Raw genomic sequence first — 26,111 nt, forward strand, 5'->3', positions numbered from 1 at the left:
TTCTGTTTAGTATAGTTTATTTAAGGTGGACTTACAATCGGTTTAGTAAGGTGTAGTTTAAGGTGGACTTACAAACTGTTAAGTATTGTGTAGTTTAAGGTGGACTTGCGATCTGTTTAGTATAGCTTATTTAGGGTGGACTTACGATCTGCTTAGTATAGTTTATTTTAGATGGATTTATGATCTGCTTTGTATAGTTTTGTTATAAGGTTGACTTCCGATCTGTTTGGTCTAGTTTATTTAAGGTGGACTCACGATCTGTTTGGTATAGTGTAGTTTAAGGTGGACTTATGATCTGTTTGGTCTAGTGTATTAAAGGTGGACTCAGGATCTGTTTGGTATAGTGTAGTTTAAGGTGGACTTATGACCTGTTTGGTCTAGTGTATTAAAGGTGGACTTATGACCTGTTTGGTCTAGTGTATTAAAGGTGGACTCAGGATCTGTTTGGTATAGTGTAGTTTAAGGTGGACTCACTATCTGTTTGGTCTAGTGTAGTTTAAGGTGGACTTATGACCTGTTTGGTCTAGTGTATTAAAGGTGGACTCAGGATCTGTTTGGTCTAGTGTAGTTTAAGGTGGACTTATGACCTGTTTGGTCTAGTGTATTAAAGGTGGACTTATGACCTGTTTGGTCTAGTGTATTAAAGGTGGACTTATGACCTGTTTGGTCTAGTGTATTAAAGGTGGACCTATGACCTGTTTGGTCTAGTGTATTAAAGGTGGACCTATGACCTGTTTGGTCTAGTGTATTAAAGGTGGACTTATGACCTGTTTGGTCTAGTGTATTAAAGGTGGACCTATGACCTGTTTGGTCTAGTGTATGAAAGGTGGACTTATGACCTGTTTGGTCTAGTGTATTAAAGGTGGACTTATGACCTGTTTGGTCTAGTGTATTAAAGGTGGACTCACTATCTGCCTGAGCACGGTGCGGCCCACGCTCTGCATGCCCACACTGAGCGGGACCGTGAAGCCAAACCCGCGACCGAACTCCACCATCTGGATCTGGCTGGAGTCACGCACACCGCCCAGCGCCACCGCCAGCAGGGCATTCACCCCTGAGAGACAGACAGGGAGAGACAGACAGGAACAGCAGGGAGAGAGAGGCAGACAGACAGGGAGAGACAGACAGGGAGAGACAGACAGGGAGAGACAGACAGGAAGAGAGAGGCAAACAGAAAGACCAAAATACACATAGTGAGCGAGAGACCAGAGAGAGAGCAAGAGAGACCAAATAGAGAGAGAGAGACCAGAGAGAGCGAGAGAGCCAAGAGAGAGAGAGACCAGATAGAGAGAGAGAGAGAGAGCGAGAGAGAGAGAGAGAGAGAGAGAGAGAGAGAGAGAGAGAGAGACCAGAAAGAGAGAGAGACCAGAAAGATAGAGAGAGAGAGAGAGACCAGAGCGAGAGAGAGACCAGAGAGAGAGAGAGACAGAGAGAGAAAACCACAGTGAGAGAGGGAGATATAGAGAAAGAGACAGATAGAGAGGTTGGCGGTGTCAGTATTCTGCAGTAGTAGTCAGAGTCCAATGGGCATCTTGGCCTCACCAGAACGACGCAGCCGATCAGACTGATCCTTCAGCCTCCTCACATCTTCATCCAGACCGTCTGTGAAGACGATGAGCACCTGGCACGCACACACAAACACCACAACACATCTAGTAGGAAGCTCCACACGCACAACTGCTGGCTGACATTACACAGGCTGGCCAGATGAGCGTCTGAGAGTTACTCCTTTTACTCGTTTGTAGCAAAGAGCTACAATAACAGCATTTACATTTACATTTACATTCAGGGCGTTTAACAGACGCTTTTATCCAAAGCAACTTACAATAAGTACATTTGTCAGAAGAAGGTGAGGATTACATTAAGGATGTTCATGTGCCAAGCACTAACTATCACTAGGTACATATTGTTTATGAATGCCCAACAAGATAAACCATTTCATGCTGCCATTCACAACTTCAGTGTCTGAGTTCACAGCGCTTCGTGTTCCCGAGCCCTCTGCCGGGCGGTACCTTGGCCTTGGCCTTGGACTGGGTGGCGAACTTCTCCTGGAAGGAGGTGAGCAGGGCCGTGTTGAAGTAGGTGGGCTCCGAAGTCCGCAGCTTCAGCACCTTCTCCAGCACCGCCTCGCTGAACGGCTCGAAGCCAACGTCGTCCAGGAGTTGCCCGGCGCGGCCCACCAGCCGGAAGGCGAAGTTGGGTGTGACGGCGTGGCGGACGCAGCACAGGCCCTTGATCGAGGCCGCAGAGCGGAGAATCTCTGGCAGGGCAGCCCGGAGCAGGGGGAGACCGGCCACCAGCAGCTGGGACCCGGGGGGCATGGGCAGGTCAAAACCCACGGCCACGTCGATACTGCAGGCTGGGTCTGAGGGAGGAGGAGTAGGAGGAGGGCCTGAGGGAGGGAGGGGGGAGGGAGGAAGGGGGAGAGAGAGAGAGAGAGAGATAGAGAGAGAGAGAGAGAGAGAGAGAGAGAGAGAGAGAGAGAGAGAGAGAGAGAGAGAGAGAGAGAGAGAGAGAGAGAGAGAGAGAGAGAGAGAGAGAGAGAGAGAGAGAGGGAGGCAGGGAGAGGGAAGGAGAGGGAGGGAGGGAGAGGGAGGGAGAGGGAGGGAGGGAGGGAGAGAGGGGGAGAGGGAGGGAGAGAGAGAGGGGGAGAGGGAGGGAGAGAGAGAGAGAGAGAGAGATAGAGAGAGAGAGAGAGAGAGAGAGAGAGAGAGAGAGAGAGAGAGAGAGAGAGAGAGAGAGAGAGAGAGAGAGAGAGAGAGAGAGAGAGAGAGAGAGGGAGAACGTCATTCTATAGACCGATCCCAGGAAGTAGTTAGATTGACTTCGTATCCCCATCACACATTTCATTGTTCATCATTCTTCACATTCACAAGTGTTCATTGATGAAGAATACTTTATATTGTGCTCTTCCTTCAAAGGACGTGGTTACTTGATGTCAGAAAGTGATGACTGGATATTAATGTACTCCTAAAATAAATTGAAAGTAGGAAGTACGTTTTTATCTGTCTCAACAGACAGACTAAAGATGAACTCTCACCGGGGGGCACGGAGTCGCAGATGGTCTTCACCACATTCGTCTTGATGTTGGCCAGTGAGCTGAAATTCTCAACGGTAAAGGGCTTGCTTGCGATCTCCTTCAGCTGCTGCTGGTTTATGTCGCCGATGCCGATGACAAACGTCTCAATGCCCATGCCCAGCAGCACCTTGGCCGGAGGCCCCACGTCGTCCTCCGAGTGGCCATCCGTCATCAGCACCAGGTTCTGGGACACGCCCGCACCCAAGCGGCTCCCCGTGGACTTCTGGAAGTACCCCTTGATGAATTTCAGCGCCTCTCCGATATTGGTTTGCCCTTTCCGCTGCACCATGGCCAGGATGTGCTTGGTGACCTCCGCCTCCGTGGCGAACCGGTTCAGGTAGAACTCGTGCTGCGGGGCGCTGTCGAACTGGGCCACGCCCACACGCACCAGGTCCTGGCTGACGTTGAAGCTCCTGATCAGGCTGATCATGAAGTTCTTCAGGGTTGTGTAGTCAGCGTCGTTGATGCTTCCAGACTGGTCGATCAGCAGCACCAGGTCAGCTTTCCGCTTCTGACACTCTGGGAACACAGGGCAGGAGGCCATCCGATGTCTGGGTGAATACTGACACTATAGTACCCTACTCAATACTATACTGTACTACTCTCTATACTCTCATAGTCTACTGTGCTGTATACTGTACTCTATAGCCCACTGTACTACCCTTCACTGTTCTTTCACCACTATACTTTCTTGAGTTGATCATAATATGATAAACTTTGTACTACCCAACACTAGACTACTATACTGTACTAAACTCTATATAACACTACTCACAAATATATCGTGCATCTCACTAGACTTCATTGCTTTCAATCATTTAGTGACAGAGAGCTGGACATACAGACGGACGGACGGACAGAAAGACGGACAGACAGTTACCAGGAGGGGTGTCGATGCAGATCTCTTTGGAGAGGGTTTCCAGGTCGATGAAGTTGTCCACGAAGAAGACCCGGGTGGGGTTCCCGGAGATGGTCTCCAGCTCCATCTGGTTGGCGCCCTTCACGCCGATGCTGTACACGATGACTCCCTTCTCGCGCAGTGCCTCGGCGGGAGCCTTCAGTTTGCCCGGGTCTGTAGCCTCGCCGTCGGTGATCACCATGAGGATCTGGGGCACCTTGGAGGGCCGCCTCCCGCCGTGCTGCACCTCAAAGAACTGCAGGGTGTAGGCCAGGGCGCTGCCTGTGTAGGTGTCGCCGGTGGGCAACTGGAGGGCCTGGATGGCCTCCAACACCTGCCCCTTGGAGGAATACTCGTTGAGGGTGAAGACGGACTTGGGTGCGGTCGAGTAGAGGATGACGCCAAAACGCGTCTCCTTCTCGCCGACGGTACTCGCGTTCACGATGGACTTCATGAAGTTCAGCATGCTCTGAAAATCTCTTTCCTTGATGCTGGTGGAGCCGTCGACCAGGAAGAGTATGTCTGCCAGCTCCGTCTTGGTGCACTCTGAAGGATGAGACGGAAGAATGTCAGATGATGCACCGAGTTATCACTTTGGGTGGTGTTGTATTGTCATGAGGATAGTGAATTTCTGCTTCACCACTTTAACATTTCATACTCAAATACATTTTATTAAGTTGCAAATCATTCAACAGTTTACTAGAATGTTTAGAAGTTATAACTGCTTTCTCTGAATGGGATCATTCTCCAAAGAATGCAGACCCACTTATCAATACCCCCCTTGCCACAAACTGCCATGCGCTAGACGCTTTAACTCTTCAATTAAAACGCAAAACGCTCTTATTGAATTCTTTAAATACATAGGATGTATTAATAAAAATACTGTGTGGTTGATAGGGAGGGAGGAGGGAGAGAGAGAGATGGACTTTCAAGAGACTTTGATAGAAGACCTTTGGGATCCTGCTTGCGTCTGACTGTGTCTCTCAGTGTGACTGTGTCTCTCAGTGTGACTGTGTCTCTCAGTGTGACTGTGTCCCTCAGTGTGACTGTGTCTCTCAGTGTGACTGTCTCTCAGTGTGACTGTCTCTCAGTGTGACTGTGTCTCTCAGTGTGACTGTCTCTCAGTGTGACTGTGTCTCAGTGTGACTGTGTCTCTCAGTGTGACTGTGTCCCTCAGTGTGACTGTGTCCCTCAGTGTGACTGTGTCTCTCATTGTGACTGTGTCTCAGTGTGAATGTCTCTAAGTGTGACTGTGTCTCTCAGTGTGATTGTGTCTCTCAGTGTGACTGTCTCTCAGTGTGACTGTCTCTCAGTGTGACTGTGTCCCTCAGTGTGACTGTGGTCAGTGTGACTGTGTCCCTCAGTGTGACTGTCTCTCAGTGTGACTGTGTCTCTCAGTGTGACTGTGTCCCTCAGTGTGACTGTGGTCAGTGTGACTGTGTCCCTCAGTGTGACTTTCTCTCAGTGTGACTGTGTCCCTCAGTGTGACTGTGTCCCTCAGTGTGACTGTCTCTCAGTGTGACTGTGTCCCTCAGTGTGACTGTCTCAGTGTGTCCGTGTGCGTGAGGTCCACACCGGTGGGGCCCCGTTGCTCCAGTCTTTTGGTGGGAGGGAGCGAGAGACGTAGAGAACCAGAGGGAGAGAGGAACAAGCCAACGCCGGCACCTGAAGCTAACCACACCCACCTTTCGACTGAGCCGCGTTGCCGTGGAGACACACGGTCGCCACGATAACCAGGAGGGAGAGGAGGGGGCACCTGATCTCCGTCATGTTCACACGTCCCTCTCAAGACTCTCACTCTTCCTGAGAGAGAAAGAGAGGGAGAGAGAGAGAGAGAGAGAGAGAGAGAGAGAGAGAGAGAGAGAGAGAGAGAGAGAGAGAGAGAGAGAGAGAGAGAGAGAGAGAGAGAGAGAGAGAGAGAGAGAGAGAGAGAGAGAGAGAGAGAGAGAGAGAGAGAGAGAGAGAGAGCGTAGGAGGGAGCCAGGAGAGACAGAGACAGAGACAGAGACAGAGACAGAGACAGAGACAGAGCTGGTTCATTGAGTCTTGTTCTACGTCAGCACCAGAGGGGCGGCGTCTGTCTGTCCGTTCCTGTGACCAGTGTAGAGCCGGACGAGGCTCTGCGGTGCTCAGGGTTCCGTGTTGTGATTAGCACGAGCAGATCACGCCCGGTCCTTTGGGGTTCCTCCGGAGAACCGCCACACCCTCGCTCTGCGGCCAGACGATGGCGGGATCTGATAGGACGGCTCGTTTCCTGACGGCAGGAAGTGGCAGACGAAGCCACGCTTCCTGTTTAGCGATGGCAAGGCCCAGATGCTATTGGGCCGCGCAGAATAAAATAACAACCGATTTGGAACGGGATTTTTGAATTTTAATTTGATTTAAAACTAACCATGAATTAGCATTTGTTGATACAGTAATAAGCATTTGTTGATACAGTAATAAGCATGTTATAGCATAAGCATATGGGGTAATGTTTTTTTGGTTAGTGTTAACCCTTACCTTATTTACTAATGTAAATAATAATAAACTAATGTGTATAAGCATAAATACTGATTACTATTATTTTGGTTAACTGTTAATTACTAATTTGTCAAGTCATTTACTTTTGAAATCTAGGCTCATAACACCCCTCTTCTCCCTGGCCTCTCCTCCCCCTTTTATGACATTCATTCATGTACTGTCCTTTTTACATCAACTTTAATATGTGTATATACTGTAGGTATATAAGGTGTCTGTGTTCCTTTACATGCCTTTATACAGCATGTACGCATTTGGCCAGTGAAAATTGTCTTTAAATGTGCCTTATAAATAAATTGTGCTTACTTACTTACTTACTTACTTACTTACTTACTTACTTACTCACTCACTCACTCACTCACTCACTCACTCACTCACTCACTCACTCACTCACTCACTCACTCACTCACTCACTCACTCACTCACTCACTCACTCACTCACTCACTCACTCACTCACTCACTCACTCACTCACTCACTCACTTACTGTTACACTGAGGAACTGGAACTGCGGCGGTCAGAACCGCGATACGTTTGTGTTTAGCAAAGCAAGCGAAACATTAATGAACCCCTTGTCACTTTGGTCTAGTGTTTAGAGACGGCTCCATCAGTCTGCACCTTTTAACTACGCTAGAAGGGTGTTTGCATTGTCAAATGTATCCACTGACTTTATTTTCTATTGTGTATTTTGACTTGAGATCATCTTCAATCAGCAGATGGCTTATCATGTCACCCACAGGATAGAAACAAAGACCATGCAATCAAATGAGTACCAAGTGGTCAAACCCACGTTGAAACAATCAGACCTGCAACAGGCGAGATGCCTTCTGGACTGTCTTAACGCTGGTCCCAATAGTCCTGTACAACGGGGACCTGAGCTCACACTGCTGTCAGAGCCGGAGTTCAATCAGAGACAAGCCTTACCCTCCACATCCGCTGCTCAATTCATATACAAAACATGGAATATATATTTAGTAGATCTGATTTGAACAAACCGCTTGTTAAGTTATGGGATGAACATCCCCGTGTTCTCGTTGGTATGAGCAGAAACCGCAGAGTCCTTCCGTGGGTGACATGCCCCCCCCCCTGCCTGTGGGGTTGCGTGGTAGAATCTGATAAGTTGATGCATTTCCTGATTGCAGGAAATGGCCGACGGCATCGCACTTCCTGTTTAGCAACAGCAAGGTAAAAAAGTGGATGGGCGCAGAATATAACAAATACCAAGGAAGCCTAAACAAAAGGCTGTGTGTACATGATAAGCATACATCACCACATTAAACCCAAGGCCAGAAGGCCCTTTTAAGGGAATACTGGTCAAGGTCTGCAGGGAAAGATGCTTAGAGCTACTGGACCACCACAGCAACAGAAACAATGTTCAGTGACTGAGATGGTGTGTATCTAAACAGATAACACAATGCACTCATTTTTGATGACTCAAATCTCACCTGCCCTGACAATTATGAGTGATAACGAATGACCATTATTTTCCTTGGAAAATAATGTAACCTGTATTATTTGTGGCAGATTCTGGACTACACTTTATGTGGCAACCCAGTTTACAAAATAAGCTACAGGCCAATAGGATTAGGTGATAAGGAATAGTTCACTCAGAATGCATTATTATGTAGTTGTCTCACCCAATTGTCTGAGGGCCAGTATTGGTGGCAAAATCTGGACCTCTTCTGTGAATAATATTAATTTCATAACAATCCTTATTCAAGGAATGGCACTAATGAAATAAAATCGTTTATTGTATTAGCGTGATGAAATAGAGATATTGATTCATTGTTTAGAATGGTATTTTGAATTCCTTGGCATATTGTGATAGTTATCGATATAGTGTATATTTCCCCGTAATTATCATGATAACCCAAAGTAAAGTTCATTTGTTACGTATAGCTCCTTTGAGGTGAACAAAACATCTGAAAAAATACACTAATGCACAAATTATGCAAAGTAAGTAACACTTGTACAATATATAAGAGCATATACAAAATTTTTGCCTACTTTAAATCAAGGTTGCAAATTACAGCACGCAAGATTCCTTGCTGTTTTCGTGCAGGTTGACCGTGATTATGGAATGCCATTTGAGTCCAAATTAAATTTAAAAAAGATACATATAAATAAATAAATAAATAAATAAATGAGGCAATACAAGTATGAATGAAAATACATTGATGATTGGCCAATGTACTGAAATGAATAAACATGGATGATGTCCGAGTAAACGTTGCTTCAAGAAAAGGTGAAGGACGCCCCTCCTCGGACAGGCGGCCTCGAATCATAAATCTGGCATTATGAAAAGTCCTTTGAAAACGTCCTTTTAAAAACATATTTATAAAGATATAGTTACATATTTATTTCTATGGAAATATTTGCATGATTTATTTATTTCACGGCCGTATTAATCAATTCATTTAAATTTGACTCAAATGGCATCTCATAGTGACGATAAGTCCATCGATTCTTAAGAAACAAAGTCACATTATGCATTTCCAGCATAACGACATTGAAATAATAACAGTTTGAGTCCATGGATTCTGTGATCCGCCCTTGCACCCGCTGTGTCCACTTACTGCCGTCTGTGCCTCCTCGTTGCCTTCAGAGCCCGGAGTCCCTGGTCGAGGTCCGGAGATGGGGGTCTGCGCCACACTCCCGCCTTCCAGCCGGTCTGGGAGGATACTGCCCTGTGGGGGAGCTGCTCACCGGACAACGCTCGGCACACCACAGACCTCCCTCGTCATCCTATGCCGGGAGGAGGAGGCACGCTGAGGTCAATATGTTTTCTTTGGCCAAATCAGGGGGGGGGGGGGGGGGGGGGGAGGAGAAGAGATTCTGGAGAAGAGATTTAGGCCCTATCCTATTTCTACCCCTTACCCCTTCCCCTTACCCCTTCAAAACAAGGGGGAAGGGGAAGGGGTAAGGGGTAGAAATGGGATTGGGCCTTAGTGTCGTAGTGCGGGGAGATAGAGAGTAGCCCTTGAGGGTTGAGCTCAGGGAGGGGGGGGGGGGGGGTGCATGTAATTACAATTACAAAACAAAAGTTGTTAATAAAAGTTATTAATAACTACACTGTGACTAAATTGTGCACTGAATTCTCAGCCACTCACTCTGCCTGACTCCTCCTAGGAGACGGTCTCACTCCTCCTAGGAGACTGCCGCACTCCTCCTAGGAGACTGCCTCACTCCTCCTAGGAGACTGCCTCACTCCTCCTAGGAGGCTGCCTGACTCCTCCTAGGAGACTGTCTCACTCATCCTAGGAGACTGCCTCACTCCTCCTAGGAGACTGCCTCACTCCACCTAGGAGACTGCCTCACTCCTCCTAGGAGACTGTCTCACTCATCCTAGGAGACTGCCTCACTCCTTCTAGGAGACAGCCGCACTCCTCATAGGAGACTGCCTCACTCCACCTAGGAGACTGCCTCACTCCACCTAGGAGACTGCCTCACTCCTCCTAGGAGACTGTCTCACTCCCTCTAGATGGCTGTCTCACTCCCTCTAGTAGGCTGTCTCACTCCCTCTAGGAGGCTGTCTCACTCCCTCTAGGAGGCTGTCTCACTCCCTCTAGATGGCTGTCTCACTCCCTCTAGTAGGCTGTCTCACTCCCTCTAGGAGGCTGTCTCACTCCCTCTATGAGACTGTCTCACTCCCTCTAGGAGGCTGTCTCACTCCCTCTAGGAGTGTTTTACTGGGCTCCTGGGATGTAAAAGGAGAATAAAATGATAGTCAGTCAAATGGATGGTTTAAGTGCAATGAGTCCAGATAGACGTTTCCTATCAGGTGTGGGTCTGCAGAGGTCCTGGGGTCGCAGTGTCAGAGTTTTCACTGCTCTCCAACTGGTTCAGTATAAGATGTAATTGTTTGGAGGGGTACACCATGCACGTACCCCATGACGGCTCTGTGGCCTACACTGAGATATGGAGACTGGTAGCTCTGGCTGCTAGTACTGTCTGTCTAGTCTAGTATCACTCACACACACACACACACACACACACACACACACACACACACACACACACACACACACACACACACACACACACACACACACACAAGCACACAAGCACACAAGCACACACACACACACACACACACACACACACACACACACACACACACACACACACACACACACACACACACACACACACACTCTCACACACACACACACACACACACACAAGCACACAAGCACACAAGCACACACACACACACACACACACACACACACACACACACACACACACACACACACACACACACACACACACACACACACACACCTGAGCCTTGAGCCCGGCAAGCCTAAAAACATGGAACCCCAGCAGGACTCTAGCTCCCTCTGCTGGTCTAGACCTATAAGTCCCAACGCTGGAGTTCAAGAAAATAAATAAACAGTTTTATCATTGTACTGTACTTTCATGAATTGTCCTGAATGTTTTGTGAATGTGTTTCATCTACAACTAGTGTACCAGTCTCTGCTAGAGGCACATGCTAGTCATGTGTGTGCGTGAGAGAGCATCGTCCATATCAATATCTGTGTGCCCATTCACTGGTGAAACCAACAACAACACGTCCAACACACTTTAACCCTCCCGGCCGGCAGTGAGACGGCGGATGGGACAAATTAAGTGTGGAGCATTCAGAGAGAATACTGAAGCCTGATCCCTGCAGCAGATGTCATTCATCTGTTGTGATCTTAATCCTCTTATCCCCTGAAAGCGCCCCACTCTCGTGACAGTTAGCTTGGGCTCAAGAGGATTACAAGTCACAACGTGTGAGGACCGGGAGTGTGTGTCAGACAGTTCTGAGGGGCCGGAGTGTGTGTGAGAGAGTATTGGGGACCAGTAGAGTGTGTGTGAGAGAGTATTGGGGACCAGTAGAGTGTGTGTGAGAGAGTATTGGGGACCAGTAGAGTGTGTGTGAGAGAGTATTGGGGACCAGTAGAGTGTGTGTGAGACAGTTCAGGGGACCAGTAGAGTGTGTGTGAGACAGTTCAGGGGACCAGTAGAGTGTGTGTGAGACAGTTCAGGGGACCAGTAGAGTGTGTGTGAGACAGTTCAGGGGACCAGTAGAGTGTGTGTGAGACAGTTCAGGGGACCAGTAGAGTGTGTGTGAGACAGTTCAGGGGACCAGTAGAGTGTGTGTGAGACAGTTCAGGGGACCAGTAGAGTGTGTGTGAGACAGTTCAGGGGACCAGTAGAGTGTGTGTGAGACAGTTCAGGGGACCAGTAGAGTGTGTGTGAGACAGTTCAGGGGACCAGTAGAGTGTGTGTGAGACAGTTCTGAGGACTGGGAGTGTGTGAGAGAGTTTTGGGGACCAGGAGAGTGTGTCTGTGAGAGTAACACTGACCGGGAGAGTGTGTGAGAGAGCTTCCTGAAGGCTGTGTGTGTGTGTGTGTGTGTGTGTGTGTGTGTGTGTGTGTGTGTGTGTGTGTGTGTGTGTGTGTGTGTGTGTGTGTGTGTGTGTGTGTGTTCGTGAGAGGAAGAGGATGAGGATGAAGAGGCTGGTTTTGGTGCTGACATGCCTGTGGGCGTCGCCACCTTGCCTCGCCCAGGTGCGCAGCCCCATGCCGGTGTTGTGGGTGATGCCGGTTGCCACGGTGATGCCGGGAGAGCAGAACGTGACGGCGGCATTAGCGCCGGCGGTGTCGATAGCGTTGGAAGACCTCCGGGGACGGGGGGGGCCCCAGATGCACCTGCAGCTGCTGGACTCACAGGTAGGGGGCGCTGATCACCTGCAGAACACACCCGGTCCTATGGTTCTCTACGTCTGTCTGTACGTGTGGGTTAACCTAGTGATGGTTAGTGCTTGGCTAGTGCTCTATGGACATCCTTACATCCTTGCGATGGGTTGTGATTTTTGTATTGTGTTGTGATGTGTGCGTTGTGTTGTGATGTGTGCGTTGTGTTGTGACGTGTGCGTTGTGTTGTGACGTGTGCGTTGTGTTGTGATGTGTGCGTTGTGTTGTGATGTGTGCGTTGTGATGTGTGCGTTGTGTTGTGTTGTTTGCGTTGTGTTCTGATGTGTGTGTTGTGTTGTGATGTGTGCGTTGTGTTGTGATGTGTGCGTTGTGTTGTGATGTGTGCGTTGTGTTGTGATGTGTGCGTTGTGTTGTGATGTGTGCGTTGTGTTGTGTTGTTTGCGTTGTGTTGTGATGTGTGCGTTGTGTTGTGATGTGTGCGTTGTGTTGTGTTGTGTTGTGTTGTGATGTGTGCGTTGTGTTGTGATGTGTGCCTTGTTTAGTGATGTGTGCGTTGTGTTGTGTGCGTTGTGTTGTGATGTGTGAGTTGTGTTGTGATGTGTGCGTTGTGTTGTGATGTGTGCGTTGTGTTGTGTGCGTTGTGTTGTGATGTGTGCGTTGTGTTGTGTTGTGTTGTGTTGTGATGTGTGCGTTGTGTTGTGTTGTTTGCGTTGTGTTGTGATGTATGCGTTGTGTGAGTTGTGTTCTGATGTGTGCGTTGTGTTGTGATGTGTGTGTTGTGTTGTGATGTGTGCGTTGTGTTCTGATGTGTGCGTTGTGTTGTGATGTGTGCGATGTGTTGTGTTGTGTGCGTTCTGTTGTGATGTGTGCGTTGTGTTGTGATGTGTGTGTTGTGTTCTGATGTGTGAGTTGTGTTGTGATGTGTGCGTTGTGTTGTGATGTGTGCGTTGTGTTGTGTTGTGTGCGTTGTGTTGTGTTGTGTTGTGTTGTGATGTGTGCGTTGTGTTGTGTTGTTTGCGTTGTGTTGTGATGTATGCGTTGTGTGAGTTGTGTTCTGATGTGTGCGTTGTGTTGTGATGTGTGTGTTGTGTTGTGATGTGTGCGTTGTGTTCTGATGTGTGCGTTGTGTTGTGATGTGTGCGTTGTGTTGTGTTGTGTGCGTTGTGTTGTGTTGTGTTGTGTTGTGATGTGTGCGTTGTGTTGTGTTGTTTGCGTTGTGTTGTGATGTATGCGTTGTGTGAGTTGTGTTCTGATGTGTGCGTTGTGTTGTGATGTGTGCGATGTGTTGTGTTGTGTGCGTTCTGTTGTGATGTGTGCGTTGTGTTGTGATGTGTGTGTTGTGTTCTGATGTGTGCGTTGTGTTGTGTTGTCAGTGTGACAGCGCCACAGCTCTGAAGGGTATCTTCGACGCCATGTGGGAGGAGCCTGGTCACATGATCATCTTTGGAGGGGTGTGTCCCCAGGTGACAGCGCTGCTGGCTCAGTCTCTGCACGCCCTCGACATGGTGCAGGTACCCCACACACACACACACACACACACACACAAACACAAACACACACACACCTCACCTGCAAATGTACACAGAGGTAGATACAGGGCCGCTGCTGGCCGTTCCGGTTCCCTACGCGAGCGCGGGGGGGGGGGGGGGAGAGCCCCTATACCTTCTATATTAGGTAAAAACAGCTAATTTGCCGCAATTGAGTGATAGGTTACACAATTAAGAACAAACAACAGTGGGCCTCTTCATAACTCATTTCCACAAGAGTGTGCATTGCGACGCGTTGTATCTGCTGCCCCCTGTCGGTGGTATCTCACGCCCCGCCCGGCTCTCTTCGTCCCTCCCTCTGTGTTCCTCGGACCGCCTCGCCCTCCCAGCTGTCCTTCACGGCGCTGCCGGCCGGGCCCCCCGCCCAGCGGCGCCCCCCCGGCCTGTTCAGCACCGTGCCGTCTGAAGCCGTCTTCAACGCGGCGCTGGTCCGGCTCCTCCAGCACTACAGGTGGACCCGGGTGGGGCTCCTCACCCAGGAGGGGGCCCGCCTCTCCCAGGTCCGACCGCCACGCCCCGACCACGCCCTTCGACCCCCGGGAACACTGACATTGCCAAAAGCACAGCGTTTAGACTCAGATACCAACGGGTGATTCGTCCAGCTACCAGACGCTGATCCCCAACTCACTGCTGACCCAACACGCATCAGACTCAGCTCAGTCTCTAAAGCCATGACGGGTGGTTTCTTTAATAACACCGAGATATATCTACACATCCTTCTGATGATGTCACTGATCTTTGACGATGTCACTGATCTTTGATGATGTTGCAGATATTTGATGCCGTTGACAATCTTTCAGTCCATGATGACTATCGTACATTGTTTGACTGACGTGTGCTCTGTCTGTGTTACACCAAACCTGTGTCTTGGTGGCAGATGAGGCAGAACCTGGTCCACCAGCTGATGAAGGCCGATGTCCAGATGGTGGAAGCCCAGAGCGTGGGTGAAGACCCCTGCCTCAAGCTCCAGAAACTGAAGGTCAGCATGGATGGAGAGAAGCCACAAGCACCAGAAGAACATGCTCCTCCCGTCAGCTTTCTGCACACCATTCATAAAATGGGCTTAAGTTCAATTTGATTGGAAACTTGCTAGTTTAAAATGTGTTTTTGTGTGTCAGGTCAAGTCTTATTTTTTCAGCCAAGCCTTTAACCACAGTTAAAGGCATGAATGAAAATGATTCCTAGACATTGTAGAAATATGTAAAATATGTTAGACATAAACCAAACCAGTGTTGTTTTGAGGCAGTGGGATCCATCGTGTGACCTTGTGCCTTCAGGACCGCGGCGTGAGGGTCCTAGTGGCCCAGGTGGACGAGGGGCCAGGCTCCAGGGTCCTGTGCTGTGTGAGTACCTTCACTGGTCCTCTCCTCACGGAGGCACATCCCAGTCTACAGACGGAGCACAAGGCTATGGTTGTACTGGGCAGCTCCCAGTCTAGACCAGCAGAATACTCTGGTTGTACTGGGCAGCTCTGAGTATAGACCAGCAGAATACTCTGGTTTTACTGGGCAGCTCCCAGTATAGACCAGCAGAATACTCTGGTTGTACTGGGCAGCTCCCAGTGTGGTCACCAGGCTGTGTCCCCTCTGCAGGCGTACCGGCTGAACCTCTTCGGGTCCGGGTACCAGTGGCTCCTGGCCAGCGGCCCGGGCCCCGTGTGGACGCTGGACCCGGAGGTGTCTGGCTGCTCGCTGTACGCGCTCCACGCGGTTCTGGAAGGTTCCATCCGGCTCAGCCTGCGGCCGCTCGGCAACTCAGGCCTCAGAGGCGTCTCTGGCAGGGTGAGGGTTCTCCTGGTCTGACCTAAGTCCGAGGGAACCGGCTTGAACCGGTCGGTACTAGAACGACACCGTCTGCCACTGGAACATCAGGACTAGTCAGAGGACTAGGGCTTTGAGAAGGACTCTAATGCACCCTGCTGGGCAGTCATTGTTTGCTGCATAATGAGCACTTTACTGCTAGTAGTAATGTACTTAACTTACTTTTTATTGTGTTTACTCATGTGCAAATACATTAACACATTCAACTACATTCAAATGGAATATTCTCTGTGAATAAATCAAATGCCTTAGTTACACCAAGCTGTTTACATGTCAAGTAACATTTAAATTGCATATCACTGATAGTTGATTGCTGTAATCCCATTTATTGAATGTAAACGTACTAAATATTTAATCCCAGACCCCGGCGGAGTACGAGCAGGCGTACCGGTCAGAGATCCGCCAGCAGGGGGCGCCAGACGCTTATCTCCACGGCTACGCGTACGACGGAGTCTGGGTCCTTGCCAGAGCCGTGAGCCTCCTCACGGAGCAGTTCAGACACCGGAAGCGGCACAGCCCCGACCGGAACCTCTCCATCAACCAGGCGCAGACGGCAGACATGCTGCTCGCTGCTTTAAAGCAGACCCAGTTCGAGGGAGTCACCGTGAGTGTGTCGTTCTAGTTCTGCAAGTTGAAATAACACAATTCCAGGGGTCCCTCCCTGTGGTGTTCTAGCCCCCCCCCCCCCCCCCCCCCCCTTTAGGTCAATCTCCAAAAAACGCTACTGCTCAACAGTACTTTGAGACTTTATATCACAAAGTTCGAGTCTAGAATAATGAATCTATTTGGCATCTCGGATTTTACAAGTGATTCCCTAATCCTTTTCTTTTATCTTATATTTTGCTTATCGTTTACATATTTTGCCTATAATCTGCATATATGATCAATGATATAGGATATATTACATGAAATAGATTTCATAAAGCTGTTCAGCAGCGTCTCCTGTAGAACAGTATTTACGATTGTGTGTAGGATTTCTTAGATGAGGGTGATATCCATGATGTTTCAAAAGGTATGCTCCTTGACGTCGTTGCTGATATGTGAGTACTTATTAACACAGTGTGTTGCTCTGCTGCCTTGTTCCGTCCAGGGACCGGTCTGGTTCCACAACGGAGAGCGTGTGGCGTCCATCGAGCTGAGGCAGTTCCAAGGTGCTTCACCTGCCTCTACACCACCGCCGTCTTAAACCTCTGACACAGAATTCATTAGTAATAGTTCAGAATCCGAGCATCGAGGGCTTTCCTAGGCTCTCAAAGCGCCTTATGTAGTGAGTGTGTTAAGGAGGAGGCATCACGCCTCCTCTGCTACATACATCACAGAGGAGAGAGGACCAGGGACGACCTGGGGGTCAAGTAGGTACCGGAGCCAGGTGGGGTCTTTGACCAGCACCTGGGTTTACATTTACGGCACTTAGCAGACTCTTTTATCCAAAGCGAGTTACAGTGGCTCATACACACACCGACGGCGGAGTCGACCAAAGACATCAACGGTCCAGTATTGGTTATCCCTGTATCACGATTGGCCAATGCAGTGTATTTGTGTTGTTTCCATAGCGACCAGAGAGGTACTCGTGGGTCAGTACAACACCTTCACACAGGAGCTACGACTTTTTCCGGACCACCTGAGGTTTCCAGGTAGAACAGTGTTTTGATCCGCTGAATCACCTTTCATCACACATGTTATTTAGTTGAACCAACAGGATGTGTGGTCATCATCCCCTCTAATATCGACATTTATCGTCCACTTTCTAATATCTACATTTAAAGCTTACGTGTATGCTGTGCTTTTTGTTTCTTACAAACGACGGTGCTGTCACGACACGAGAGATGGTGTACGCCTGCTCCTAAAGTATGACCCCTGGTTCACCACCGACCTGACGGCCCTTCTCTGGTCTGACCTCCTCTCCAGGCTCCGGTCCAGCTCCGGATGGATCCGGGGTCCGTCTGGAGTGCGGGAGCGTCGGTCGGGTTCTCTACGCCGTCGTCACCTCCGCTGCCGCCCTCCTCTTCATCACCACCCTCATCTTCCTCCTCCGCAGCTTGTCAGACTGCACACGCTATCGGTACAATTCCTTTATTACTGTTTATCACATGTCTATTTATCTATTAGTATCTATTCTAGTCCATTCTTTGATTCTTTGAGCGAAGAGATGTGCGAGAGCGAGCCATTAGCTAGTTAGCTAGCTCCAGTAGGTACCGCAGGATAACAACAAACAGAAGCTAGCTCTGGGTCACGAGGTTTGACTACGTGCACGAAGGGGTCACGCGCGGGGAGAGGGGGAGGGGGGGTGCAGTACGACCGTTTGATTGACGTACTTACTGTCCAATGCCACTCGGTGGGACTGGAAATCATTGGCTGGAGTTTTTCGAGCCCTGCCCGTTGAACAGATGATTGACTTGTTTAGTTTTCATGTCAGTACTTCTAACTCAGTGGCTGTAAGCGGGTTATGATAAGGATTTCAAGTAATTTTGCAAAATGGCCAAAAAAGAGAATTCCATACCCAACCTTTAAGTCATGCAAATAGAAAGTGGTTGTGTGGTTCCCAGGAGCCCGAGGGGCTGCGGCCGACCCCTGGACCCCCTCCTCCTCCTGGGCATGATGCTGGCCCTGTCCTGGGTGCCCCTGGCCGGGCTGGACGAGGCCCTGGCGCCCGCCTGGTGGTGGGACCCGCTCTGCTCTGTGAGTCCGCCGCTGGTGACCGCAGCGACACAGTGGGGTCCCACTGGTGACACAGTGGGGTCCCACTGGTGACCGCAGCGACACGGTGGGGTCCCACTGGTGACCGCACCGACACAGTGGGGTCCCACTGGTGACCGCAGCGACACAGCGGGGTCCCACTGGTGACCGCAGCGACACAGTGGGGTCCCACTGGTGACCGCAGCGACACAGTGGGGTCCCACTGGTGACCGCAGCGACACAGTGGGGTCCCACTGGTGACCGCAGCGACACAGTGGGGTCCCACTGGTGACACAGTGGGGTCCCACTGGTGACACAGTGGGGTCCCACTGGTGACCGCAGCGACACAGTGGGGTCCCACTGGTGACCGCAGCGACACAGTGGGGTCCCGCTGGTGACCTCAGCGACACAGTGGGGTCCCACTGGTGACACAGTGGGGTCCCACTGGTGACCTCAGCGACACAGTGGGGTCCCACTGGTGACCGCAGCGACACAGTGGGGTCCCACTGGTGACCGCAGCGACACAGTGGGGTCCCACTGGTGACACAGCGGGGTCCCACTGGTGACCGCAGCGACACAGTGGGGTCCCACTGGTGACCGCAGCGACACAGTGGGGTCCCACTGGTGACACAGCGGGGTCCCACTGGTGACCGCAGCGACACAGTGGGGTCCCACTGGTGACCGCAGCGACACAGTGGGGTCCCACTGGTGACACAGCGGGGTCCCACTGGTGACCGCAGCGACACAGTGGGGTCCCACTGGTGACACAGCGGGGTCCCACTGGTGACCGCAGCGACACAGTGGGGTCCCACTGGTGACACAGCGGGGTCCCACTGGTGACCGCAGCGACACAGTGGGGCCCCACTGGTGACCTCAGCGACACGGTGGGGTCCCACTGGTGACACAGTGGGGTCCCACTGGTGACACAGTGGGGTCCCTCTGGTGACCGCAGCGACACAGTGGGGTCCCACTGGTGACACAGTGGGTTCCCACTGGTGACCGCAGCGACACAGTGGGGTCCCACTGGTGACCGCAGCGACACGGTGGGGTCCCACTGGTGACCTCAGCGACACAGTGGGGTCCCACTGGTGACACAGTGGGGTCCCACTGGTGACACAGTGGGGTCCCACTGGTGACACAGTGGGGTCCCACTGGTGACACAGTGGGGTCCCACTGGTGACACAGTGGGGTCCCTCTGGTGACTGCATCCACACTGGAGCTCAGGATCACTGTGTCACGTTTCCATGTGAAAATCTAATTCACGTGGAATCCGTTGGTTGATTATGTTTTTATGGGATGTGGGAAAGGTAAGATGTTAGCCAATCTTTTATTTCTGTGTGTATTGCTTTGGGAATAAGAGCAATGCTGTTTTAGATCCATTCCCAAACCTGTGTCCTGTATACGTCACAGGGTTTATAACTTCTGAAGGTCGCAAGTCAGAATCATTTCTAAAAGAACTGTTATTAAATCCAAATAATGCTGTTGGAGTGTGAGCAGGTCTGGTCTGGTTTGAGGAGGTCTGGTCTGGTTTGAGGAGGTCTTGTCTGAGGAGGTCTGGTTTGAGGCGGTCTGGTCTGGTTTTAGGCGGTCTGGTCTGGTTTGAGGCGGTCTGGTCTTGTTTGAGGCGGCCCGGTCTGGTTTGAGGAGGTCATGTGTGGTTTGAGGAGGTCTGGTCTGGTTTGAGGAGGTCTGGTCTGGTTTGAGGCGGTCTGGTTTGAGGCAGTCTGGTCTGGTTTGAGGAGGTCTGGTCTGAGGAGGTCTGTTTTGAGGCGGTCTGGTCTGGTTTGAGGCGGTCTGGTCTGGTTTGAGGCGGTCTGGTCTGGTTTAAGGCGGTCTGGTCTGGTTTGAGGAGCTCTGGTCTGGTTTGAGGAGGTCTGGTTTGAGGCGGTCTGGTCTGGTTTGAGGCGGTCTGGTCTGGTCTGGTTTGAGGAGGTCTGGTCTGAGGAGGTCTGGTTTGAGGCGGTCTGGTCTGGTTTGAGGCGGTCTGTTCTGGTTTGAGGCGGTCTGTTCTGGTTTGAGGCGGTCTGGTCTGGTTTGAGGCGGTCTGGTCTGGTTTGAGGCGGTCTGGTCTGGTTTGAGGCGGTCTGGTCTGGTTTGAGGCGGTCTGGTCTGGTTCGAGGAGGTCTGTTCTTCCTCAGGTCCGCCTGTGGGTGCTGACTCTGGGTCACTGCGTGGCGTTGGGCGTTCTGACCACCAGGAGTCTGAACATCTACAGACACCTCCTCCCCCGGCCGGGCGCCGGGACACTGGTAATGATACCCAAGATCCCCTCTGAGATCAGTGACGTTTTACTTATCTTAAAACATTTACTCAGATATGAAGGATATGCATTCAGCGTTAAGTGACTCACGGTGTCCTCTCTCTCTCTCTCTCTCTCTCTCTCTCTCTCTCTCTCTCTCTCTCTCTCTCCCCTTCTCTCTCTCTCTCTCTCTCTCTCTGTGTCTTTGGCTTCCTGTCTCTCTCTCTCTCTCTCTCTCTCTCTCTCTCTCTCTCTCTCTCTCTCTCTCTCTCTCTCTCTCTCTCTCTCTCTCTCCCCTTCTCTCTCTCTCTCTCTCTCTCTCTCTCTCTCTCTCTCTCTCTCTCTCTCTCTCTCTCAGGAGGACAGAAGAACATGCTGGCCGCTGGCTGCCATGTTTCTGTTGGATGTGTTGTTTTTATGCTGCTGGCAGGCCCTGGATCCTCTCAGGAGGGTGGAGCGAGTCTCAGAGGTATGAAGCTCTACTGACCCTTAATGGAGGGCACTAGACGGTAGCTCGACAGGACGATCCAGGTTTAAAGTGTAAAGGAACCACCAGTGTTTGTGTTCATCTTGGAACCCAACAGAGCAGTGCAGAAGAGGAGCAGGACGGTGTCAGCGCAGACACAGACTGCTGCGTCAGCTCCAACATGGACCTGTGGATCACCGCCCTCTATGCTTACAAGGGCCCTCTGCTGGTCAGTGAGCACATTACACCGTGACTTCAGGTTTCAATATCATGGACATTTTGGTCTGAACATTGCTTTGATTTAAACGATGAGTTATCAAACGCTAGGATGGTGACCAAAGTCCCCTATACCCCCCCCCCCCCCCTACCTCCATCTATCTTATCAATGCATGCCCAAGGGGAATCTTCACCTATTTTCCTTAATAACACACAAAAGTATAGAAAAGTCACGTGTAAGAATGATCCAAATCTGCATATTAACATTGCGCTAAAATGTGCATGGTTTAATAATAACTATTGTGTGTGTTGGTAATCATCATAACATTGTGTTAAAATAGGCCAGATACATAAACTTCTAATGTAATGTAATGCAGTGAAAACTCCTATGTGGTTGAACTGGGAAGCTCCCAGTGTCCACCACCAGAACACCCTGGTTGTTCTGGGCAGCTCCCAGTTCTAATGGGATGCATCTCTCCTGTTCTACTCTCAGGGTCTGGCCTGTTTCCTCGCCGGCTCCCTCAGAAGCAGGACGGACGTCACGCGGGCAGTGACCCGTGAGGGCCACCGGGTGGCGCTGAGCGTGTTCGCGGTGGCGGCGAGCAGCAGCCTGGGGGCGCTGGGGTCCCTCCTCAGCTCCCAGCAGCCCCAGCTCCTCTTCCTCCTGCCCTCCCTCGCCATCCTCGCCGCCGCCGCCGCGCTCCTGGTCTGGGGCGTCCAGGCCCAGGTCAGCCCCGCCCACGCCGAGGTCAGCCCCGCCCCCAGAGTGGCCCCTCCCACTTAATTGGTTAATTGTTAAATGAATAATTAATTAATTTCGCAATTTAGCTTTTTACAACGCGGGTGACAAGTGAGGCTGAGATCGATCGAAGCGTACAAACCAAAGTGGAAAGGAAACAAAAAAGAAGCTAAGCTATAGCGCGATGCTATATAAGAAAGTAAATACTAGTCTACGAGGGCTGATGACACAACCCATAAGTCTGATGTATGTCTAGCTTGTCTAGACAGTCATCAGGCTATTGGTCGGCCCAGCCTGTGTGTGTGCTGAGCTCACCCTCCGATCCAGCTGAAGCTCCTGCTGTGTTGTAGCGCGGGCCTGCTGGCCCCAGGGGGGCGGAGCCTCGCGGTGAGGTGTCCTGCAGTGTTCCTCCAGCAGAGGGCGCCACTCAACGAAGCGCGCCAGAGAGCCAGGAGGGCGGGGTGCAGCGACTGACCACGGAGAACCAGGAGCTCAGGAGAAGAAGAAGACAGGTTAACGCACGGTTAATTTGACTATCCATTAGTCAGAGTCGCTAGTAAATAGAACTGATTTTCGAGAATTCTCTGTTTGTGTGAATTTTGCTTACTATGGTATGGTAAACATTATGGTAAAAATCCACTTCAGCTCATGATAGTGATGATGAAGACGATTATGATGGTGGTGGAGCTGATGATGCTTGTGATGGTGAGGAAGATGATGATGGTTTATGAAGAAGGTTTCCTCTCTCTGCAGCTGGACGGAGAGATAGATGCCATCACCACGGAGACTGACTCCACCCCCCCACCGGACCAACAGATCTCAGACCACATAGGCCACGCCCCCGGTAAACTCATGACGTCACCGCCCCGGAACTGCAGAAACTCAACGGTTGTTTTGAATTTATTTAAGGTGCCTTCACGGACAGCGGCAGGAGAGTAGGTCAAAGGAGACAGGGCCTGTAGCATAGGACCACAAAGCGTGTTCCTAATTTAGCTAACCTTCTACGACCCACTTCTATTCTTTACTTCCCTTCAACATGAAATTGATGGATTACTTAATTCATTCCCTTTTGGAGATTCAGTTTCATCCGTCAAATATGTACTACAACTGTTTTATAAACGCCCGGGTGTGTATGAGATGTATTCTGCACTATTACCAGTTCATCAAAGTGTGGTAGGACTATCATAGTGTCCTACCACACCATAGAGTAGTCTAGCTTTGTTAATGGTCCCACGACATGCCACCAGGTGTGAGTGTGATTACCCGTTACAAGCCAATCAGGCTCTTATGACATCACAAGTAGGCGTGTCCACCTAGGTGTGTTCTGGATAGATCAGTCCACCAGCCTACCCAGTGGACTGTAGCAAACGTTGCTCATCTATCCGTCGCACATCTAGGTGGACACGCCCGCTTGTGATGTCAGAAGAGGCAGATTTTCAAAACGGCTTGTAACGGCTATTCACGCTCACACCTGGTGGCATGTCACGGGACCTTTGAGACTCCAAGACAGCGTGGCTGCTGGGGTTTCCTCAGGGGGCGAGGGGAGAGGGTCGACTCAGAATCCGATCCGATGAAAGCTGCGCCTTCTCTCACCCACATGCCGGGTCACTGCAGGACGGGACCCCGCGCTGCGTCCGCCCGCTCCGTCCGGGGGGGGCTGCGTCCAGAGGTCCAGCACGGTGGCTCAGATCAGCTGCCACAGCCCCCCCGACCCACCGGGACCCCAGGGGGGCTGCGGAGGGGACGGGGTCAACACCCCGGAACGGTGAGGCCTGCTGTGTAGATGCAGTTAGCCTGTAGACGGTCTGTACTGTGATGTACAGGGTGTTGTCAGTGTGTAGCCGGGACACCTGGGTGTTGTCAGTGTGTAGCCGGGACACCTGTGTGTTGTCAGTGTGTAGCCGTGACACCTGGGTGTTGTCAGTGTGTAGCCGGGACACCTGTGTGTTGTCAGTGTGTAGCCGTGACACCTGGGTGTTGGGGGTGTGTAGCCGTGACACCTGTGTGTTGTCAGTGTGTAGCCGGGACACCTGTGTGTTGTCAGTGTGTAGCCGGGACACCTGGGTGTTGTCAGTGTGTAGCCGGGACACCTGGGTGTTGTCAGTGTGTAGCCGGGACACCTGGGTGTTGTCAGTGTGTAGCCGTGACACCTGGGTGTTGGGGGTGTTGTCAGTGTGTAGCCGGGACACCTGTGTGTTGTCAGTGTGTAGCCGGGACACCTGGGTGTTGTCAGTGTGTAGCCGGGACACCTGTGTGTTGTCAGTGTGTAGCCGTGACACCTGTGTGTTGTCAGTGTGTAGCCGGGACACCTGGGTGTTGTCAGTGTGTAGCCGTGACACCTGTGTGTTGTCAGTGTGTAGCCGGGACACCTGTGTGTTGGGGGTGGTGTGTGTGTGGCGTTGACATCGGTGTGTTGTGTTGTGTGTGTTGTGTGTAGCGTTGACACCAGTGTGTTGTGTTGTGTGTTGTGTGTATTATTGACACCAGTGTGTTGTTTTGTGTTGTGCGCTGTGTGTATTATTGACACCAGTGTGTTGTGTTGTGTGTTGTGTGTATTATTGACACCAGTGTGTAGTGTTGTGCGTTGTGTGTATCATTGACACCAGTGTTGTGTTTTGTGTTGTGCGTTGTGTGTATTATCGACACCAGTGTGTTGTGTTGTGCGTTGTGTGTATTATTGACACCAGTGTGTATTATTGACACCAATGTGTTGTGTTGTGTGTTGTGCGTTGTGTGTACTATTGACACCAGTGTGTTGTGTTGTGTGTTGTGCGTTGTGTGTACTATTGACACCAGTGTGTTGTGTTATGTTTTGTGTTGTGCGTTGTGTGTACTATTGACACCGTCATGTTGTGTTGTGTTGTGCGTTGTGTGTACTATTGACACCAGTGTGTTGTGTTATATTTTGTGTTGTGCTTTATGTGTACTATTGACACCAGTGTGTTGTGTTTCCAGCCTCAGGAGGAGGATGTCCGTCCAGCTGCCCATCCTGCACCACGCCTACCACCCCGTCGTCGGGGGTGTGGCCAGCAGTCACTCCAGTCAGCTGGAGACCCCCGAGGCCCCGCCCCCCCACCACTACACACCCCCCGCCGCCGTTAGCCAGGTGTAACCGTGGAAACGCCCGGTTCACCTGGCGCTCGGAGAGCTCCGTCTGACAGGAACACCTCAAGGCTGGTAGAAGTATCCAGACGACTGTAGTCCGATGTCGCCGCATTGTGAACTCTAACAAACACACAGACTGACATTAAGGCCCAATCCCATTTCTACCCCTTACCCCTTCCCCTTCCCCCTTCAAAACAAGGGGGAGGGGTAAGGGGAAGGGGTAAGGGGTAGAAATGTGATTGGGCCAACACAGTTTGAGATTGGAACCGGCTGCTTCACGGCGTTTGAACAACGACTCAGTGACTGGGAAGTTATATTTTGATCAAGGACCTTCTCCATGTCACGCTGGCTTAGGCTTTGTATTCATACAAATGTTGTATGCATTGCGGAATCGACCTCGGTTAGGACAACGGGCGTCTCCCACCACCGGGCTCTCCGTCGATGTGGAGAGCTCTGAGGTGCACTGGGCGACCAGCTGCTCCTCGCTGCCGACCCCTTCAGGGTGGGGCTCCACGACCCCGGGAGGATGCGTCCGTTCCTCCCCAGGAAGACCGCCCAAGGCTGCGGCTGTGGCTCAGAGTGATGCGGCCCGGCCGGGCTTCAACCCGAATCCTCCCACAATGCACTGCTCCTCAGCGCCCCGCCCTGGCTGCCGCTGGCTGCTTGAAACCAGTTCAAGTCACTGGTACATGCCCACCGGGCTGCGATGGTTCAGGCCCGTCCTACGTCCAGGACGTGGTCAGACCAATCAACCCCGCACGTCCAGCACGCTCTGCGACAGCCGATCGCCTTGCTTCTCCCTCGCTATGGGTGAACAAAACCTGGATTGTTTTCTTTCCCGGCTCCACAAATGGTGCGAGCTCCCCACTGACATCACGTTACGATCCAGCTCTGGGAACCTAGCAAGATAGGGAAGGACGAGTGAGGGATTCAATCTAATAAATAAATAGGACTTAATATGACATTAATTTCATCGACACTAAACCACGAATCAAAGTGGACTCCCAACAGAACATCGTGGCGCCAGGACAAGGGGAACAATGTAGCACTTGACCCAGTATGCTCGTTTGATTAATTTTGTGTACTGGCATGATTCATACA

General features: G+C 51.0%; 2 protein-coding genes across 2 annotated transcripts in view; one reads left to right on the forward strand and one right to left on the reverse strand.

The window, feature by feature from the left end:
* Positions 1-9,240, reverse strand: part of LOC130384207 (collagen alpha-6(VI) chain-like) — a 31,255-nt gene extending 22,015 nt beyond the window's left edge. The window contains exons 1-7 of the mRNA XM_056592311.1: positions 9,073-9,240; positions 5,663-5,780; positions 3,960-4,523; positions 3,041-3,598; positions 2,013-2,392; positions 1,543-1,621; positions 909-1,054 (exon numbers count right to left, since the gene is read on the reverse strand). Coding sequence (XP_056448286.1) covers positions 909-1,054; positions 1,543-1,621; positions 2,013-2,392; positions 3,041-3,598; positions 3,960-4,523; positions 5,663-5,747 — 1,812 coding nt within the window. The 5' untranslated portion in view covers positions 5,748-5,780; positions 9,073-9,240. The remainder of the gene's footprint in view (positions 1-908; positions 1,055-1,542; positions 1,622-2,012; positions 2,393-3,040; positions 3,599-3,959; positions 4,524-5,662; positions 5,781-9,072) is intronic.
* A 2,749-nt stretch (positions 9,241-11,989) lies between these two features.
* Positions 11,990-25,017, forward strand: LOC130384208 (gamma-aminobutyric acid type B receptor subunit 2-like). Its single transcript, XM_056592312.1, has 19 exons — positions 11,990-12,217; positions 13,576-13,713; positions 14,079-14,249; positions 14,627-14,728; positions 15,027-15,092; positions 15,342-15,530; positions 15,931-16,173; positions 16,660-16,731; positions 17,134-17,203; positions 17,478-17,631; positions 18,116-18,248; positions 19,198-19,257; positions 20,384-20,494; positions 21,069-21,179; positions 21,660-21,790; positions 22,276-22,417; positions 22,551-22,749; positions 23,520-23,670; positions 24,861-25,017. The coding sequence occupies exons 1-19, from the start codon at positions 11,990-11,992 to the stop codon at positions 25,015-25,017; spliced, it is 2,628 nt and encodes an 875-aa protein (XP_056448287.1).
* Positions 25,018-26,111: the final 1,094 nt, after the last annotated feature.

Source organism: Gadus chalcogrammus, chromosome 6 (genome assembly GCF_026213295.1).
Source record: "Gadus chalcogrammus isolate NIFS_2021 chromosome 6, NIFS_Gcha_1.0, whole genome shotgun sequence".
NCBI classification, from domain to species: domain Eukaryota; kingdom Metazoa; phylum Chordata; class Actinopteri; order Gadiformes; family Gadidae; genus Gadus; species Gadus chalcogrammus.